The sequence below is a fragment of the Rhamphochromis sp. 'chilingali' genome (assembly GCF_963969265.1).
Source record: "Rhamphochromis sp. 'chilingali' genome assembly, chromosome: 11".
In the NCBI taxonomy this organism is placed as follows: domain Eukaryota; kingdom Metazoa; phylum Chordata; class Actinopteri; order Cichliformes; family Cichlidae; genus Rhamphochromis; species Rhamphochromis sp. 'chilingali'.
This window is the reverse complement of record NC_137938.1, coordinates 21,381,592-21,401,843: the sequence shown is the minus strand read 5'-3', so window position 1 is coordinate 21,401,843 and position 20,252 is coordinate 21,381,592. Positions and strand designations below refer to the sequence as shown.

General features: G+C 39.7%; 1 protein-coding gene across 1 annotated transcript; it reads right to left on the bottom strand.

Moving 5' to 3' along the window:
- Window positions 1-16,560: 16,560 nt before the first annotated feature.
- LOC308405675 (uncharacterized protein) lies at window positions 16,561-19,183 on the bottom strand. The gene is made up of 5 exons (XM_080896375.1): window positions 19,044-19,183; window positions 18,092-18,238; window positions 17,509-17,683; window positions 17,199-17,364; window positions 16,561-17,046 (listed from the first exon to the last, which is right to left on the bottom strand). The coding sequence occupies exons 2-4, from the start codon at window positions 18,144-18,146 to the stop codon at window positions 17,199-17,201; spliced, it is 396 nt and encodes a 131-aa protein (XP_080752501.1). The 5' UTR covers window positions 18,147-18,238; window positions 19,044-19,183; the 3' UTR covers window positions 16,561-17,046.
- Window positions 19,184-20,252: the final 1,069 nt, after the last annotated feature.

Genomic DNA, 20,252 nt, shown 5'->3' with positions numbered 1-20,252 from the left:
TTTCCACCCGCGCTCTCGTAAATGAAATGTGTGTAAATTTACATCTTCATTTACATCTTGGATAGTCACACAGTCAAAGAGAGATGAAGCCAAAAAGGTGTAATCAATATTTTTATAAGCAGCAAATCATCAGATGGACTTAATTTCACGCATCATTTACAAAAATATAGCGTTGGTTCCACAAGCAGCATTTTACGTACAATTTACCCCTCTACCTGAGTTAGAAATCGCACTTGGCAGGCAGCCACAATCATTTTCATAAGATATTTCATGGTGCTTTATGAAAAATTAAAGAACAAATTCTGTTGTGTTTCTCATGAGAGGGATTCCTATTATGCAAATAATAAAAATACAGGCTAAACAGCACAAATAAGGATACGTGAATACGACAAGAACCACTAAGCTGTGAGTCCAACCTGTTGAGACAGCGAAACAGGTGCAACAATCTAAATAATTTCCTTCAGTTCCTCCTTGATTTTTAAATTTAATTTTTTTTTTAAAAAATTTGCTCAAGATGTGTAATTACACTTTACCCTGTATCCTCCCTTCAGTCTTGAAGCCCAATACAAACAATAAGCCATGTGTTATCAATGAAGGACAAGCTGATATCTATTCTATACAGATAAACGGATCCCACTACTGCCTGTTCAGCTAAAACCTGTATATAAAGCATATATTATTTCTCGTAAGATCACCATTGCTGTTTAACAGCAGCTAAAACACCAATAACACTATCACACTGGGTGGTATGTTCCAGAAAAACAAACACAATGCTTCAGTCCTTCTGCAAAAGACTCGTCTTACTCGTGGCTGAGTGTTCTTCCAGCTCTGGGCTGGAGTGAAGCTGATGAAGGCAGTATAGTTTATCCATGAGCCGTTCCTGCTGTGGCATCAAAACCTCAACACCGTGATTAATGAACGTCATCAGAGCTTTCTACTACCCAAGCACACAGCCCAGCAGAGTGTCTCCATGCGTGTGTGCATTTACATTTCGGGCCCTCTTTGCTGCGCTCACATGCCAGAAGCTACACAGTATTATGTTGTGCTTAGAGTTAGGATTTATAGAAGGCCTCAAACATGCTATGTGAGGCTTTTTTGCATGACTTATATATGAATATTTGTGACATATGCATGCATAAGTGAGCGTATCTCACGCAACAGAAATGGAAACCAGCAGGTTTTGTGGTGCACTTGTCTTTGCAGTCACAGTTCATCTCCACTTGGGTGCGCCAGAGCTCTGCCCTTTCTGCCAAGTCTGTGTCCCATGATGAGTCATGGATGTCACAGCAGGGTGTCCATTTCTGAGCAAAACCTTGGCTTCGTTAAGTCGAACTGCGGCAGGAGAACTTATTCAGCCACTGTGGTGGTGGAGGATAAACACTACCATCTGAGAGGTCGTCATAAATTCAAGTTTAAGAAGAGTATAAGGAAAAATTAGAAATACTTCTGCTATAGTTGGGCTAATAAAGACACAACAGAGTGAAAGCTTACACTGACCGCCATGCAGACAGAATCCATAATTACCTTAAAGCATGTAATAAGACTTTAATAAACACGAGCACACTGATTTAAACAGGCTGATGATAATTATCACTAATTTCAGTATGGGCATGGCAAAGGATGTAAGCAATCGAGGACTACAGCTCAATCATATAATAACCGTCATTAAGAAATTGATTGTGATGTGCCTAAAAAGGCTCATCTCGCTTTGATGGAGGATTTGGCACCTGCTGCACTGCATAAAATGTGCGTTTTTGGAGAACACACACACACCGGCTGAAGTCAATGAGTGACTTCTCTGTCGGTTTTGTTTTCTAGTACTTCCCTCGCTGAACTTTTGCAGTTTTCTGAAAGTTTCTGATACCCTGTGGAGACACACTCTATGATCTAAAATCATCTTTATGTCTATTTTCATCCAGTTTGTCTCAGTTTTTTTTCAGTGTCACATTTTAGTGGTGGTGGAGCTGTACTTATTTATTTCACATCCAGCACATGGAATTTTTTTTACAGGGCAGCTTTTCGCCTACGTTATTGGGCCTATTGAACGTAAACAGGACATGAAGCAAGGAAAGCATCATTTGGGACATTTAACTCTTCAGCGGATACATAGTTGTTACCGCATATGTCCAGGTTTGCAGAACTTATTACCAGATCAGATTCACAGCTTCACTGGCTTCACCTGTGCTCTCACATTCAGAGAGGAGCCCTCAGAACTATGTGGACACATGGGCAAGCCCTTCACAACAGACAGGGAAAACTCTAATGATAGCGGTCATGTTACATTATTCATCTGCAATCTTAAAGTATGTAAGAAAAATTCAAGAGAGCTAGTCTCAAATGCCAGGTCAGAAAAATGGACTAGCAGCTCTGGTAGGCTGATCAATAGACAAACTTCAGCTCCTGCCGAGTCAGCAGGGAAACTTTCATATTTATGTTTCTGACCTATTGGAACAGCAAAAGTAGCAGAGTGAACTTTTTTACTCCCTGTAAACAAAGACTTAGCAGTCTGTATCCGTTTGATGCTACTTCAACACCTGAATTATTGTTGAAGCACAATGTTTATATTGGATATCAGTTTCACAGTAGATTCAGCATGAAGGTAAATATCATGCCGATAACAGTGATCAACTGTTATTGGAAAATTTCAAGATGAAAATAATTCATTTTGATTCCACAGCTTCTCTCCAGACAAAATAATTTAGTAGAGCTGAAGTACTAAAAAATTACAGAGATAAAACAACTAAAGAAAAATATAGCTTTGATTTTTTTTGTATCTTCTAGAAATCAGCTCTCACGCTGATCACATGTGGATAGATCTTAAAAAGGGCGACGTTCCCAATGTCCTTAAATTCTAGTTTCAATCTTCACGTAACCACACTGTTAGAGATGTGAGTAGTGCCACTGAATCCAAATCAAGTTCTAAACAACAGATTGGAAAGATCTGACTGGTGATGACAGACAAACTCTCTGCGGACGGCCTCTTTTTCCATCACAGCTGGCGTTCAACACACACCAGAAAATGAAGCTGCCTGTGGACCATTCCTGTAAATGCAATATTTAATTTCTCTTGTCTGTTTATGGATTTTCTTCACTAAGAAGACGGCTTCCAGTTCTAGAGTCGCTCTTTTTGATCTTGTTGAGATTATATATAGAAGCTCTTTTTTGTCCTCGGGATGATGATTTAATGTGAAAAGAATGTATCTGAAATGCAGTGAAACTCTTAAATGCCCACGTATCAAGTATAGATTGTATAAAAAGATGGACATAGCTAAAAATAAAGCTAACATGTACTACATTGTTTCTGGTTAGGAGGCACGAACTGTGGTCTAAAAAGACATTTGGAAATCAGGGAGACAATAAAAAACCGTTCATGATGAGGTTATAGTTTCAGTCACCAGTTTCACATCTTACTGATTACAAAATCCTTCTCATTTTGTAATTTACTGTGCTCATCTTTTAAAACATCTTTTACATTCTAAGATAAGATAAGATAAGATAAGATAAGATAACCTTTATTAGTCCCACACGTGGGAAATTTGTTTTGTCACAGCAGGAGTGGACAGTGCAAAAGTTATGAGGCAAAAATTAGAATACAATAAGAATAAATACAGTACACAACTGTACAGAATAGAATAAAATAAAAATACTATATACAGTAGAATAAAATAAAATAAATATACAATAAGATAAAAATAGAATACAAATACAAATACTATATACAACTGAGTAAAAATACAACGATGACAGAAAGGATTATTGCACTTAGTATTATTGCATATGTATGGATCTGCATTATTAACTGATTATTAGTCTTTCACATAACAACTTGTGGATAATGATGGAGAATTTTCCCGCCTGTTGCTCAGCAATATAGCTTTCTGATACTGCTCATCTGCCCCACTTGTCCAATTTCCTCAAATTTCTTTAAGGCCATATTGGACACCATGCAGAGATATCCCAGGTTTTCAGCTAACAGCTCTTTGCAAATTACCTTATTGGTGCAAAAATGCTGTTTTATATAATATTTTATAACATTTTATAACAAACAGTATTATTATTAGAATTTTTCATACATTAAATGTAAAAAATAGGAATAAACTAGGTTTTTGTGACCGTCTGCTAACAACAAAGCGAGGAATTAAAGTTGGTTCTTTGCTAAATTTTCTGTTATGTGTAGACACAACACTGATGCATCCCTTGAAGTGGCTGTAGCTCAAATATCTTTGGTTAGGTTAGTTGCTTTCTGATGCCTGGTTCTGAGTGTGAATGTTAGAAAGTGCTTAAGAGCACAGGGAAAAAAGTGCTTGTGTGAATTAAGCATGTCGTATCACAAGCCTTTTAGTGCTCAGGTAGAATAGAAAAGTACCATATGAGGTACTAGTAGAAAAGTCAATTTTTTAATGCTCGAATGATTCACGGGTCAGTGTTTAGTGTCTATAAGCACACATATAATAATCAGAACCAAACGAACATTTTTTCATCTTTGCTTTGGTCTTGGAAGAATAAACAGATATAATGTGCTAACTGGTGAACTTAAGTTCTGCCGTTCTGTCAGATGCCACTACTGTTGCAGACATATACAGACAGTATTCAGTGCCTGGATGCACTGGCTGCTCAGCATTGGACAAAGAGAGATGATGGTCCTCTTTCGAAGAGCAATAAAATCTACGGTGGACATTTCTAGGTGTGCCGGTGCAATAAGTCACAAGTTTCTCAGTCAGGACTGTCTTTCGATTTTCCTTGCTGGTTAGCTGTTAGGACCAAAAATGACTTTGAATATCATAATTTAGACCTCCACATTGAAAGCTTACACAATGCTTTTAAATGTGATGCCAAAGGGTCCTTTTCAAGTTGACATATGGGATGAGCTGGGAATGAGACCCTTCTCACTGCTGCCATAAACCTGGTGTGTTATGGAGCTGACACCAAAGGACACCTTGTTTATATCTGTGGTCAGTAAAACGGCAATATTTCATGTCCTGAGAATGAGAACAGGCTAGGCAGACAGCAGTAGCACTCATCAGCGCATTCCTTTTATCATTACCAAAATTTCTTTTGTTTTTTGGGGGGATTTTATTCGCCTTCTTGGGAAGCCTTTGCCCTTTGCCACTGCTTGTGTGATTTGGCACTGTCCTAAGAGGGACAGACCATGGGAAAACAGATTTTTAACCATAGCTGATCATGCTGTGGCTGCCCACACAGTGACACAGTTTCATGGTTCATTTAGCTAAGAAGAAGCCCTGATGGCTGCCTCAAGGAGGCCCACGGTAGCAATTTTTCACCCCCTTGTTTGAATGCAGCCTCAGTGAATGCAATGAGTTACCAGGTGTTCTTGTGCTGCAGAGGTCAAACGACAGTGTCATCAGATAGCTAATCAACTCGTTCAGATATCATTACACTGGGCTAAATCCCTGTTAATCCCACTGAAGATTCAATCAGTGCTCCCTCACAGGTCAGCTTGCTCCCCTCTGTGTGTATGTGCGCTCACATGTGGGCATAAGGGACAGAAAGAAAGGCAATTCTTCATGCTGATAGACAATGATTGTCCTTCAGTGGGCCACATTCGCCGTCTCCTCTCCGTCCTTCTCCTCCTCTTCATTTTGGTGTCCTGTCTGCTCCTATCTCTCCTCAACTTCTTTCCCGTCTTCTTTCTCCTCTGCCGAATCTTCTTGGGTTTCTGATTGATATGCCTTCTGCTGTTCTTTCTCTCTCAATCTTAGCAAGCACTGCCTATATCGAAAGGCTCTGGCTCAGTCCTGTTTGTATGTGTAACTTTCATCCATATTGTATCTACTTTTACTTGCCCTCCTCCCCATCTTTCTCCTTCTCAGATTAGCTCCATCCATCGAACACTGCCAAACCTATAGTCGGGTGAATAAAGTGTCATTGGACAGAGAAAAAGGTAATAGGCGGGGTGTGACCCCACAACCTTCTCTACAACAGATGGAACCAATCTCACAAATCCGAGACAGACCATCTATTCATACCAACCAAGCGTGGTGTGTGTGTGTTTGCTTGTAATGATAGTGTCCATCCATTCACACTGCTTCTGGTGACACAACTCAATGCCTCACTGTGCTTAAAAGCTATTACACATCAAGGCTAGATTTGTCTGCTTTCAGGTGTGTGTGTGTGTAATTTCAAACCTGTGTCCCAAATCTGATGTTTTACCACCAGCTCAGCTCCAAAAGGCAGTTCACTGTCTGAGCCAAACTGTGCAAATTTCTGCTGCCAAATTGGAAAAATTATCTCAGAAGGATTTGCCTGTACTGAAATATTCGGTTTCTCCAAAGGGTGCAAAGATTTTATCACACAATTATGCACTCAGATCTATACAAATGAATCCATAAATGGGAGCAGTACGCTCACAGTTATTGTTTCCGTGTAGCAAAAACTAACTCAAAGTAAAAAGTAACGTTTAGCTGCAAAATTCTCTATTTTGTGGCTGTATGAAAGAAGCTGATATTGATACTGCAGAGGCTTTATGAGATACAGTGTCTCCAATATAAAAACTCTCCCTTCTCTCTCTCTCGCGCACACACACACACACACACACACACACACACACACACACACACACACACACACACACACACACACACACACACACACACACATTCTGAGACACACTTTTATTGCATGTCTCCGAGCCATAGCCATACACACTGGATACACCGCAGAGAGAGGAAAGAGATAATTGCATTCACTTTAGAAGTAAAACAACAGTTACAGACTTAGTGGGTGTGCATTTGTGTGTAATGTGTGTTTAAACCTCTCAACCATCAATATCAGTGCGCATTAAAGAGAACTCTGGCCCATTCTGTCTTATGCTCTGCTTGCCCTTGGAGAACAACACAGTACCTATTGACTCCAGCTCCTCTAAGCTGGTTTCTCATTCACTAATTAAAATTTACCCTTTAAAGTGTGTGTCCATCCATATATATTTATGTATGGTGTGTACGTATGGGTGTGTGTGTGTTTGCATATGTACAGTAAGAGAAAGACAAAGAGTATTTAAAAGGAGAGAAAGAACAAGCTCAAGTACACACACACACACACACACACACACACACACACACACACACACACACACACACACACACACACACACACACACACACACACACAGATGCACCACAGTTAGTGTTTTAGGAGACTGTGGTGGTAAATGAAGCGTGAAATGAAGAGTCAGAAATGTTAGAACATTCCTTCCCCAGGGAACCTCTACAGCGGACTGACACAGACCGGGCCAAGATAGATCAGGACAAACGAAATCAAACCGTTAATGTCACTGCATCAATACGCCCCCTGGTGGGTAGAGCATGATATGCGTGGTTAAGAACATCTGTGAGTTACTTTACGTCTTCTTCTTTAACTTAAACAGAATGTAGGATTGATTTTTCATTTTCTTTCTCTAGATTACAAAGTCTTGTGCCATACTGATGTTTGCCACTTTGAGCTGATGAGTTTTTTGTGTTTCTTGCCCTTTAACAAATCAGAGGGAACATCCTAGTCCAGGAGTACTGATATTCAGCCAACACAAAAGGTGTGGTAGCCAGTTCATATTTTAATGGCAAATCAAATCAAATATATGTGTTGATTAAAGTCTCCGTCACACAGGCAGAGACACAGGTGAGCGACCTGCTGCCAACCTCTGGTACCAACGGGCAGGGACATATGGGTAGTAGTAAACATCTATGTCATTGCTTTGAACCCTAGAAGTTTGCAAAAGTCACTTGTGGTTTGCATTGAAGAGGCTAACACCTATTTGATTTATGGGGGGGGGGGGGGGGGGGGGAACAAAAAGCAAGTTGTGGGTAAATAGAACTTAACAAACAATTAATTTTGGTTATATTCTTTTAGTCATATATAATGTACACTTACAATAGCAGCAAGTTACTGATCTAGCCTGGTACTGATCATTAGCTTTGATGAATAAACCCCTCTTCCATTTTCTCTTATTTTGTGTTTGAAATAATATATGCCTTACATTATCTTCTGATTCACTTTGTGGCCCAAACATCCTTCTTTGGACCCCTACTCCCCATATCTTCAGTGTACAATATGCCTCCTCAGCTCTGACAGAAATCTAATGTCTCCACTGTTCTGATTCATCTTCATGTTTTCCTGGTCTGTTGTGTTTGTGACAGCTTTACAGCCTGAAGTAATTAGCCACCTCCAGTGCCTTGCAAGTACTTGTTGGGTTAATGTGTCTCCTATATCTATGAGATGGGAATATGCACTAACACAGACCTCAGCAATATGAATGATATAGTCCCAATATTAAAATTAAGTGGTATTTCCCTTAAATAGCCATTGCTAACATTATTATCCCAGAGTTGACCACCGTAGCAGGTCACCTAATTCCATTGGAGGCAACGTCAGCCTTTCTCTCCTCCCCAACCAGAGTCCATTACAACATCGGGTCTTATCTTCTCTAATATGCTCTGCTGTTAATGAACAATCAGTCCTGTTAATGTCCTCCTAATTAATGGCCCATCAGCCTCTTCAGAGTGGTAATTAAGTGCCAGTTGAGGCGTCTAATTGGCATGATTTCTGATTGGATCAAGTCACGCTTGACCCTCTGGGACACAGGAAGTGAATTACAGCGTTGTCATCGTTGTGGAGAGGACTTTTGCAAAGACTGCTGACTTGCTTGCTTAAGAAATAGAATCATCTTGTTAACCTGAGTGGCAGTGAGATGCAAGACAGTTTCACTTGAGTGACTCTGTCAGCGGACAGATCTCTCATATCTGAGTCAAACAATCACTGATGCATTTCTGTTTTCTCATCAACTATGGATCAAGATCTGTTTAAACTGTCTTTTCCAGTACATAAATAATTATAGTGCATTAGCAAAATAAAAAAATAAAAAAATAAATAAAATAAAATGTTGATTAACCAACTGGGACCCTAAAAAAGCCTTTATAGCTTGACATCTAACATCCTTTGCAGTATTGTGAAAAAATAAAATACAAAAACCTAAGCTAATACACCCAGGTGCTGCTAATCAAATGTACATCAGAAAGTGTAGTCATCTCTGCAAAAGTGGAGGTTTTGGTGTTTTGCTGGTCTGGTTTATTCAGCTGTGCATTAACACAATAGCACGGTTTTCCCAGGAGGGGAAACTGAAGCAAATTTAGATTTAGACTTTCTTTATTGTCATTGCATTATAAATATGAATTTATGAATCTCACCAGTGTGGTGTTGTCAGCAAACTAAATAATGGCATTAGTGGGATGGACTGAGGGGCAGTCAGTCACAGTGCTCTGGGGAGCCAGTGCTGATAGTGAGGGTGGAAGAGAGATGGGAGTCAAACTTGGTTGGTGAGAAGGTCTTTGGCCCAGCAGCAGGTATAAGAGGAGAGGCCAATGTCAGACAGCTTCCTGATCATCTCTCTGGGATGATTGTGTTAAATGCTGAGCTGTAGTCAACATAAAAACAACCTCACATAGTTTATACTATGTTCCCGATAGTTCAAGGGATAATGCAGAGCTGTGGCGATGGCATCCTTTGTGGGTCTTTTCACTTTGTTGGCATAATATGAGTGTGGATCAAGAGTCAGTGGAATACTGATTTGATGTCATTTGATACCAGCCTCTCAAAGTACTTAATGATTATGGGTGTGCAGTAAGTGGGTGGATGGAGTGTCTGAGTTGGGTCTTTTAAACTCAAAGTGTAAGAAGCGGTTCAGCACCTCTGCCTGTGTGGTGTCCACGTTGGTGACTGTGGGAATGCTTTCCTTGTGGTTAATGATGTTCTGTGTACCATGCCAAGCCCACCTGAGGGCATTGTCAGCAAAGTGGTCTTCAGTTATCCTCTTATAGTCCTTTTAGGCCTTCCTGATGTGTACTTTCAAGTCAGCCCTGTCCCAGGTCCTGTCTCTGAACCTGAATACAGAGGCACTGTTCACAGGGAGGGTCTGGACATCCTTGGTGATCTAGGTTTTCTGGTTTGAACTGTAACATTTTCTGCATAACTGAAGATGTAAACGCCCAATGCTCAGAGAAGCAGCAAAAAACCCAAATGCAACATCTCAGACTATACAGCCCTCAGTTAACTTGTTAAAGGTAGCGATAATGACAGTACAGTTAGAAAAAGACTAAAAACGTACTGAAGGTACTGAAGGTGAACCAGAACAACCCACTTTTCTCTCTAAAAAGAACATGCCAGCACAGCTTAGGTTTGCAAAGTTGTGTCTGAACAAACCACATAATGACAAACAAAAATAACAAATAACAAAACAATAACAAAAAAAGTGATTTGATTTGATTTGATAATGCAATGATGTTCTTTGGACAGATGAGAACAAAGTAGAGATGTTTGCCTATCAGCACAAACACCTCATACCAACTGTTAAGCACGGTGGCGGAGCGCTGATGATTAAAGCTTGCATTGTATCCACAGGACGTCACCTTGCAGTGATTGAGTCGACCATGAGCTCCTCTGCATACCAAAGTATTCTAGAGTCAGAAGGGAGGACATCTGTCCAACAGCTAAAGCAGACTTTTTCTGTGCACTTTTTCTTACGACTTCACAGATGCAAATCCAGGATTTTTATTTATTTATTTTTTACTGTTTTTGGCTCTGGTTTTGCTTTATACCAAATGTTTAAACCATTAAATGTCTCACTGTGATCTCTCACCAGTTGCTACCTGCTGCGAAGGTAGAGAAGGAAAGAATTCTCTGTGGGAGTGCCACAACGAATAACTTTCACACTGCAGTCATTTGCTCCATTGTTAAATGATAGATAATCATTTTAATTTACTACTTTGAGACATATGAATTTAAAATGGCACCTATGATTTGTGGCCAACGGTTTCGGTGAGCCAGATTGATGGTGATTTTGTTCACTAATTGGCTACACTGAGAAGGAGAAAAAAGGATAATAGAGAAAGGATTTTCACACAAACACGAGTTTAAAACCAGCTAGAATTGTGAGATAGATTCACACGGCTGGAAACTGGCTGCGAGCTGCTCGGTTAATTAGTTTGACTGTTAAAAAGAACAGAAATAGCCAAAGGTTTCGGGCAAAGTTAAAGGCAGAGAGAAGGCTCGATATAATACAAGCTAACAGTGTGAGGTGGCAGTTTTCACTCACATATGGCTGACTGGTTGCTTCAAGCTGTTGGATAATGAGTCAGAGAAAGGTAAAGAGAAGGGGGGGGGGGAGGGAGGGGGGGAGAGAAAAAGGAGGGTGAGAGATGAGTGGAAGGAGAGGGAATGAAGAGGATGAAGGAGAAAGGAGAGAGAGAGATGTAAAGGAGAAAGGGGTTAGATGGGGGTGATGTGGCTTTATAATGAGGGGACAGAAGAGACAAACACCTGAGTAGAGTGAGAGAGAGAGAGAAGGTTGGAGGCAAATGAAGACTCCATTTGGCAGCTACTGTACAGACACACTCACACCCTCGATGCACAGAGTATACTGGTTGCTCGGAGCAGCTTGGGATAATAGGAAACACAATAAGGTGGTTTTTATAATGAGAAACAACAGCTGAACCACCGATGGCAGAGACGAGAGTGAAGAGGGTTGCGGGCAATGGACAGCTCCACTTACTGTACAAAACAAGGTTCTGCACAGAAATAGAAAGTTGTTATATGATATACTCGCTGACAAAGTATGGTAAGTGAAGAGGTCTGATACATCCCTGACTAAATGTCCGTCTGCAAATGATGGGTAATGCAGGAGTTCGAGATGAATTGTGCTGTTTTGTCTTGGCTCTTATGAATAGGTTGGATGATGTCACAGTTAATCAAGGACAAGTAGACATTAAGGACACTGGAAAACATAGAGTTTGCGGGTCTTTTGCGCACAGTTTTTATTTGTGGAAAAAAGCTGAAAGATGACATTTAGAAAAAAAAATAGCACTTTACAGGTGTAAACAAAATAGTGTGTTTATACACCACTCTGCATGTAATCATTATTAATCTTTATCTCTCCTCCACTACAGGGAGTGCAGAATTATTAGGCAAATGAGTATTTTGTCCACATCATCCTCTTCATGCATGTTGTCTTACTCCAAATGAGAGTGAGTCTTGATGTGCCAGATGGATGGGCCCATGGCTGGACTGGTAAAGGGCAGAGAGCTCCAGTCCGACTCAGACGCCAGCGAGGTGGAGGTGGAGTACTGGTTTGGGCTGGTATCATCAAAGATGAGCTTGTGGGGCCTTTTCGGGTTGAGGATGGAGTCAAGCTCAACTCCCAGTCCTACTGCCAGTTTCTGGAAGACACCTTCTTCAAGCAGTGGTACAGGAAGAAGTCTGCATCCTTCAAGAAAAACATGATTTTCATGCAGGACAATGCTCCATCACACGCGTCCAAGTACTCCACAGTGTGGCTGGCAAGAAAGGGTATAAAAGAAGAAAAACTAATGACATGGCCTCCTTGTTCACCTGATCTGAACCCCATTGAGAACCTGTGGTCCATCATCAAATGTGAGATTTACAAGGAGGGAAAACAGTACACCTCTCTGAACAGTGTCTGGGAGGCTGTGGTTGCTGCTGCACGCAAGGTTGATGGTGAACAGATCAAAACACTGACAGAATCCATGGATGGCAGGCTTTTGAGTGTCCTTGCAAAGAAAGGTGGCTATATTGGTCGCTGATTTGTTTTTGTTTTGTTTTTGAATGTCAGAAATGTATATTTGTGAATGTGGAGATGTTATATTGGTTTCACTGGTAAAAATAAATAATTGAAATGGGTATATATTTGTTTTTGTTAAGTTGCCTAATAATTATGCACAGTAATAGTCACCTGCACACACAGATATCCCCCTAAAATAGCTAAAACTAAAAACAAACTAAAAACTACGTCCAAAAACATTCAGCTTTGATATTAATGAGTTTTTTGGGTTCATTGAGAACATGGTTGTTGTTCAATAATAAAATTATTCCTCAAAAATACAACTTGCCTAATAATTCTGCACTCCCTGTATGTGACTTTGTCCTGTCTTCCTCCCGTCACCTCCAAACGGCTGCCCCTCCCTGAATCTGGTTCTGCAGGGAGTTTTTCCTTCCCACTGTCATCAAGTGCCTGCTGTTAGTGGGTATCTGAATGTTGTGGTTTTCCGTGTATAATTGTAGGGTCTTTATCTTACAATATAAGCACCTTGACTGTTGTTGATATTTGGTGCTATATAAATAAAATTAAATTGAAGTCCAACCATCCATTCAAGTAAAAACTTGTTTTGTAGATACTGTACAATATAAAGCACCTTGAGGTGACTCTCTCGGTGATTTGATGCTATATAAATAAAACTGAATTGAATTCTAAACCTGACTTTAACAGCACTGTCCCCTTCATGGTTATATCCCTCTGAGGCTGCATTGCTTACTGCTGAGCTTTTGCAATGCACTTGGGGCCAACAGTGTAGTTGCAGGGAACCAAATTTGGCAGGTATGACTGTTGGTGAGCAACCTTTGTGTTGGTCTGATAAAAAAAAAAACGTACTCAATTTTTTTTTCATATTTTTATTGAGAGACAAGTGTACATTAGTTTACAATGACAATACAATCTGTTCCCCTCACATATTTTTTTAGTTTTTCTTACATGAACAGATACGATAATACAGGCACACCCACACACGCTTAAATAAAATTGAAAAAACAAACAAACATAACAAAACCTAATAAGAAACCCAAAACAAACAACAAACCCCAAAACACACACACACACACACACACACACACACACACACACACACACACACACACACACACACACACACACACACAAAAAAAGGGGGGGGGGGGATATGATATTAATCAGCTGGTAGAGCGTTTAATGACTTGCAATAGTCTACGAAGGGGCCCCAGATATGATAAAATTCTCTGTATTTGCCCTTCGCCACGAGGCCTATCTTTTGCAATTTAAGAAATGACATCACATCTCTAAACCAAAAAGAAACTGAAGGTGGCTTTGAAGATTTCCAAAGGAGTAAGATGCAACGTCTATCCAAAAGTGATGTAAAGGCTAATATTTTGAAGTGTGTAGGGTCGGTTAGACCAGTGTTGACTGGAAGCCCAAAAACAGCTAGAAAATTGTCACGTACTCAATTTTTAATGTGCTGTGAGTGGTGCATGATGGCACACACCACAGTTCAGGTCAATGGGACCAAATGTTCTCGCTCGGATCCCTGTGGATTTTATAGGAAAACTCGGTGTTGGGGTTGAACTCACAGTGCAAAGACTGTCTCCTAAAAAAGACAGAGAAAAAGATAAACATGCTTGTGGTCACATTCCTGCAAGTGGGCTACACTTTACAAAACGACAACCTCGAAGTGCACAGCAGCTAATTTCAAATCAGGTTTAATTTAAGTACTTTTAAGATGTGATTCTCTTTGTTTGACTGAAAGGTTTTTACAACTCTGGCCATGGTCACATGAAGACTAAGCTCACTGTTGACCCATAATCTATTTAATTGTGGCTTGTATAGCTTACTATACAGTATTTATTCATCTGTTGAGTCTTGTGAGCATGGAAGTGAGTCAAAAGTAGAAAATGTTGCAAGAAATGTATCTTTTTCCGGTATGTTTTAATTTTTAATAAATATAAATAAAAAATCGAATGTGCTGGAGAGGAGAATTTGACAGAGGTAAACACTGCATGGAAGGAAACAGCTTTTTCTCACAGTCTATTTTTTTTGTTGCTGTTTTCGTTTTTAGGTTTTTAGCAGCAGGAAAACCACAGGAGGAGTTCAGTGCTAATTCAGTGTTGGTATTACTGATGTTACCCCTGACCAACCAGGACAACAAACAAAATAAAATACAGAGAAATAAAGACAATAAATAAAATAAATACAATAAAGAAGTATTACTCCCAACTTAGCATAACTTACAAATGGTATATAAGATAGAGCATAAGTTTAGAAAGTGTAGAGGGCTGTGGAACCTATGATGGGTAAGACACCTTGTGCTCCTGTGACTGACCAGCATGTCATGGAGTGGGTGGGAGGTGTTGTCCAACATTGTTTTTATCTTGGACAGCATCCGCCTCTCCGACACCACCTTGAGGGAGTCCAGCTCCATCCCCACAACATTACTGGCCTTACGGATTAGTTTATTGAGTCTGTTGGCATCTGCGACCCTCAGCCTGCTCCCCCAGCATGCAACAGCATAGAGTATCGCACTGGCCACAACAGACTCATAGAAAATCCTGAGCATTTTCTGGCAGATGTTGAAGGACCTCAGTCGCCTCAAAAAATAGAGACAACTCTGGCCCTTCCTGTAAAGTGCTGTGGTGTTTTTAGCCCAGTCCAGTTTATTGTCCATGTGTACTCCAAGGTATTTATAGTCCTCCACAATGTCAACACTGACCCCCTGGATTGAAACAGGGGTCAAGTGTTTCCTGGTCTTCCTGAAGTCCACGATCAGTTCCTTGGTCTTTGCCACGTTGAGCTGCAGATGATTCTGCTCACACCACGTGACAAAGGAGTCGACCACAGCCCGGTACTCTGTCTCATCATCCCTGCTGATGCATCCAAAAGGCACAGCTTATAGTGAATTGTATGTGAAACTGAACACTAGGATCAAGCTGGAAAGGATGTGCAGCAGGCGAGAATGATTAACCCAAGGATGGAAATGTACCAATGAGTGAAGGCAAAATGAATATGAAAGAGAGGGGAGAGAAAAGAGAGTGAATCAGAAAATGCCAGTCAGGTATGAAAAGGACAAAAAGAGGAAACATGGTTGATAAAGATGATGAACCTGTGGAGGTATGGAATTATCTATTGAAAAGGGAACATGTACTGGCACTGATTTTCAAGAACAAAGGTGATGAAATAAGTATAGAGGGATAAAGCTGATGAAACATACCATGAAGACCTGGGAAAGAGTTGTTAAAGTCAGGTTAAGAAGAGAGGTGGCAATCAGTGAACAGCAGTACGCTGTCATGTTGAGAGAGAACGCTACAGATGTGACGTTTGCTTTGAAAGTCTTGATTGAAAAGTACAGAGAAGGCAAATCGTATATCTTGAGCAAAAGATGTTGAATATGGAGCTGCAAGGCAGGAGGAAGAGAGACTGAAGGTTTCTGGATGTGTTGAAGGAGGATATGCAGAGTGTTGATGTGACGGAGGAGAATGCAAGGGATGGGATGAGATGGAGGTAGAGTATCCACTTTGGTGACCCCTATGAGGAGCAGCTGAAAGAAAAAGAAAAAGATTTTATTTTATTTAAAATAAATATATTTCACCAATAACCCGTAAAATGTGACTTTTGAATTTGCTTGTCCTCTATCAGATAGTTTGGACATTTTGTACTTGCTTATATTTCAGTACTATTTCAAGATTTTGCCCTGCCCTGTGGTTCAGTGCCTTAATAGAGGCCTACACTGTTAGACATTTTATTGTATTTTTACAGCAACTTACTGGCAACACTATTGCCAGTAAGTTACTGTAATTACTGATCTACAGTATCTTTACTGTTGTGATGTTTTACAGTTCAACCACTTTACTGTAAACATATATTACAGTATAACAGCTTTACTGTAAACGTGGTTTACAGTTAGAAAGACTTACCGTGATTAAGTTTTATAGTATCACTGTACTGCAAATGTGGTTTATGGTATAACACTGTAATTGTGTACAGTATAATTTGTTTAGACTGTAATTGTGTTTTACAGCAAATAAAAATAATGTTAACATTCATATTCAATATAAGAACATTTACAAAAAACAATATAATTCAATAAAGTAGTCTCAGAATAGTGAATTAAACCAACATTTATTGTTGATATTTTTTTTAACAAGAAAAACATTTTTCAACTGAATAAAAACAATGTCAATAACCAAAATAAATAGAAGCGTACATGAAAACTACACAGTCCTTCACCTTTCTGTGTCTGATTTTTTTAAGGAAAACAGTTTTTCATTCCACTAAAAACAGGACAAACCCACCAGCATGAACATTAAATAAACTATTACAATTGTAAAACAAAAATCATTTACAAAATGTAATAATTATCAGTGGGTCCCAGGAAATAGAATGTGACATGGGATTTAGATTTCCGTTACCAGGATGGTCGGGTTCAGTGTAGTCTTTATCACCACCTGTCAAAGACACATCATCAATATTCATGTTTGCTCAGGTTATTCACTTGTTCACATCTGTCTGAGATCATTCATACTGTTGTATGGATGTGTGTACAGTATGTATATAATTATCAGCTATGTAAAAGATATTATCATCTCTGTATTCTTACCTAGTTGGAAGTCCTCCATTCAAACTCAGAGAGCCGCTGGAGGAAGGTGGTGATCCGAGGGCTGATGCTTGTAACCTTCCTCTTTACGACACGACCTGTCTTGCAGCTTGTACCAAGTTTTGCAGGGCATTTTGTTCCCATGTCTGGATTGATCCTCACAAAGAACCTTTTAACGGAAAAAAGGCTGCTTTAATTTCAAAATTAAAACATACATTACAGCAATCACCTATATGTTTCTGCAACTGTAGTCAAGCTATCACATATATTTCATTCTTAAATGGTGTAAGCTTTAATGGTGTAAAGTATTTACCTCTGTATCATCTCCTGTGTGATGGACGCTGACTCCTGATACTCAAGGTTGAAAACGTAGTATGACGCAAAGAAGACAGCAAGGGTGCTGGCAAAGTCATGCATCTGCTCAGGCTCATAAAATGCCTTGCCCTCCAAACTGATCATCCAGCGGCTTGCAGACATGAAATTATTCCCTAAAAACAGACAAGAGTCCAATAAGACAATGTGCTCACCGTTACAAATAAGGTTTCCACAAGAATGCTGGATAGCAGGCCTCACACTGTACAAAAATAGAATCCACACAGTTTGCTGCTATTTCTCTTATTATTTATTATGTAATGAAAATTATGATCAATTACAGGAAAAAACTGCCTAATGTTTTGGCATTTTGGCCTGTGCTGAAATGTTAGGCTGTTTTTTCCTGTTGGTCATTGTGTATAATAAATAATAAGAGAAACAGCAGCAAACTGTGTGTATTCTATTTTTATACAATATAAAACAGACAAACCCCTGTTAAGTAAGTTGTTGTGGGTACAAATACCACAATAATTACATAGATTTTTTACAAAAATATTACAAGAGGATTGAAAGTATTTACTTACCAAGCGCTATTACCCTTGGTGTGATGGGTAAGGTCATCTCTCTCTCAACAGACATCTTGGTGGAAAAAGCATTTAAAACACAAACACTGAGGCTACATCACACTGTCAGCGCAGCCAGCAAGGGCAGGAGAACAGCAATGCACCACACTGGGCGAGAAAAGACAGAGAGACAATTGTTAATTTAATGTTGCATTTATTTAACCCTTGAAAAATATATTTACATAAGTAAATAAAAGAAAAAAAACACACAACCCATCTTTTCCAGAATAATTCAACTAATTGCTCTTTTGACCAACCTAACACAGACGTTACACGGTTTTCCTATGAAAAAGACCCTGGAAGACGTTGTATTAAAGGGAAAAAAACATGCTCCCCTTCCCACTTAAAAAAATAATAAATATTAAACTTAGGTTGGAGTTCCTCACGCCACCAACCTAATGTTATATTAACTTTTTAATGTTGTGTACTGCAGCTCACACAAAATTAAATAAAGCAGGCTAACCTACATGAGCAAGCTCAAAACTGGATAAGATTGTTTTAGCAGTCTCTAAATTTCCAAAAAAAAGTTGTCTTTCTTTATTCTCATCAAATGTGTATTTTTACCTGCTGCTTTAGCTGAAGCTAAATGTCCCACTGTTAGCATGGCCAGCTTCTCAATAGTCATAGAACAGAAGCGCAGGAGAACAATGCACCACACTCGGCGGGAAAAAGACAAAGACTGTCGTTGCGCCTGTGTTCTTCGCCCCTCCCCGTGGAAAATATATATCTAAATATATATTTAAATAAGAAAAGAAAAAAACACACACAACCTATTTTTTCCAGAATAATTCAGCTAATGTGCTATTTCGACCAAGCTAACACCGATTTTAAGCCCCCCCCCCCACACAAAAAATATATATGCTCTTAAGAATTAATAAACGAGTATGTTAGGTAGGAGAGTCCTTTGCATTACCTTATGACGTCCCGTTTGCAGTTTCCACACAGAGGTCCAACAATAACGAGGTGCAAAATCTTTTGTCCTCTCGAGCATATCGTAATGAAGAGTTAACAAAGTTGGACTGTCTTTCCTCTCCTGTCAATCACTGGATCACAGGTCATGTCAGTCAGGATATGGAGTGGTGGTTGGTAGAGGTAGGTGGGTGGGCGGGGCCAATTCAATTCAATTCAATTCAATTCAATTTTATTTATATAGCGCCAAATCACAACAAAAGTCGCCTCAAGGCGCTTCATAGATACAGAGAAAAACCCAACAATCATATGACCCCCTATGAGCAAGCACTCAAAACTATATGCTTTAGAAAAAAGGAAAGTTTTAAGCCTAATCTTAAAAGTAGAGATAGTGTCTGTCTCCCGAATCCAAACTGGAAGCTGGTTCCACAGAAGAGGGGCCTGAAAACTGAAGGCTCTCCCTCCCATTCTACTTTTAAATACTCTAGGAACAACAAGTAGGCCTGCAGAGCGAAGTGCTCTAATAGGGTGATATGGTACTACAAGGTCATTAAGATAAGATGGGGCCTGATTATTTAAGACCTTGTATGTGAGGAGCAGGATTTTGAATTCAATTCTGGATTTAACAGGAAGCCAATGAAGGGAAGCCAAAACAGGAGAAATATGCTCTCTCTTTCTAGTCCCTGTCAGGACTCTTGCTGCAGCATTTTGGATTAGCTGAAGGCTTTTCAGTGAGTTTTTTGGACATCCTGATAATAATGAATTACAGTAGTCCAGCCTGGAAGTAATAAATGCATGAACTAGTTTTTCAGCGTCACTCTGAGACAGGATATTTCTAATTTTAGAGATGTTGCGCAAATGGAAGAAAGCAGTCTTACATGCATTCAGTGTGTGTTTCACTAAGTTGGGTTGACTAGTTCCCAGAAGAGTTCTGTACATGTTGCACGTTCAGTAAATGAGCAATTCAGTTACTGCTCGACTGAGAAGCCTCCGCCAAATTATTACAATATTCTCCACTGACTGAAGTTCGCCTTTGGCAACGCAGTGGCAAGCACACATTTGCAGCAGCTGTGCATGTGCATACAACTGCATGCAGCAGATTAGATGATCAGAATTCTTGAACCTTACACACAGGCAAGTCCCCTAAAAAGTCAAAACCATAATACTTTCACTGGTATCATACTGACAAATGGCATAGGTTGGAGGAAAATCT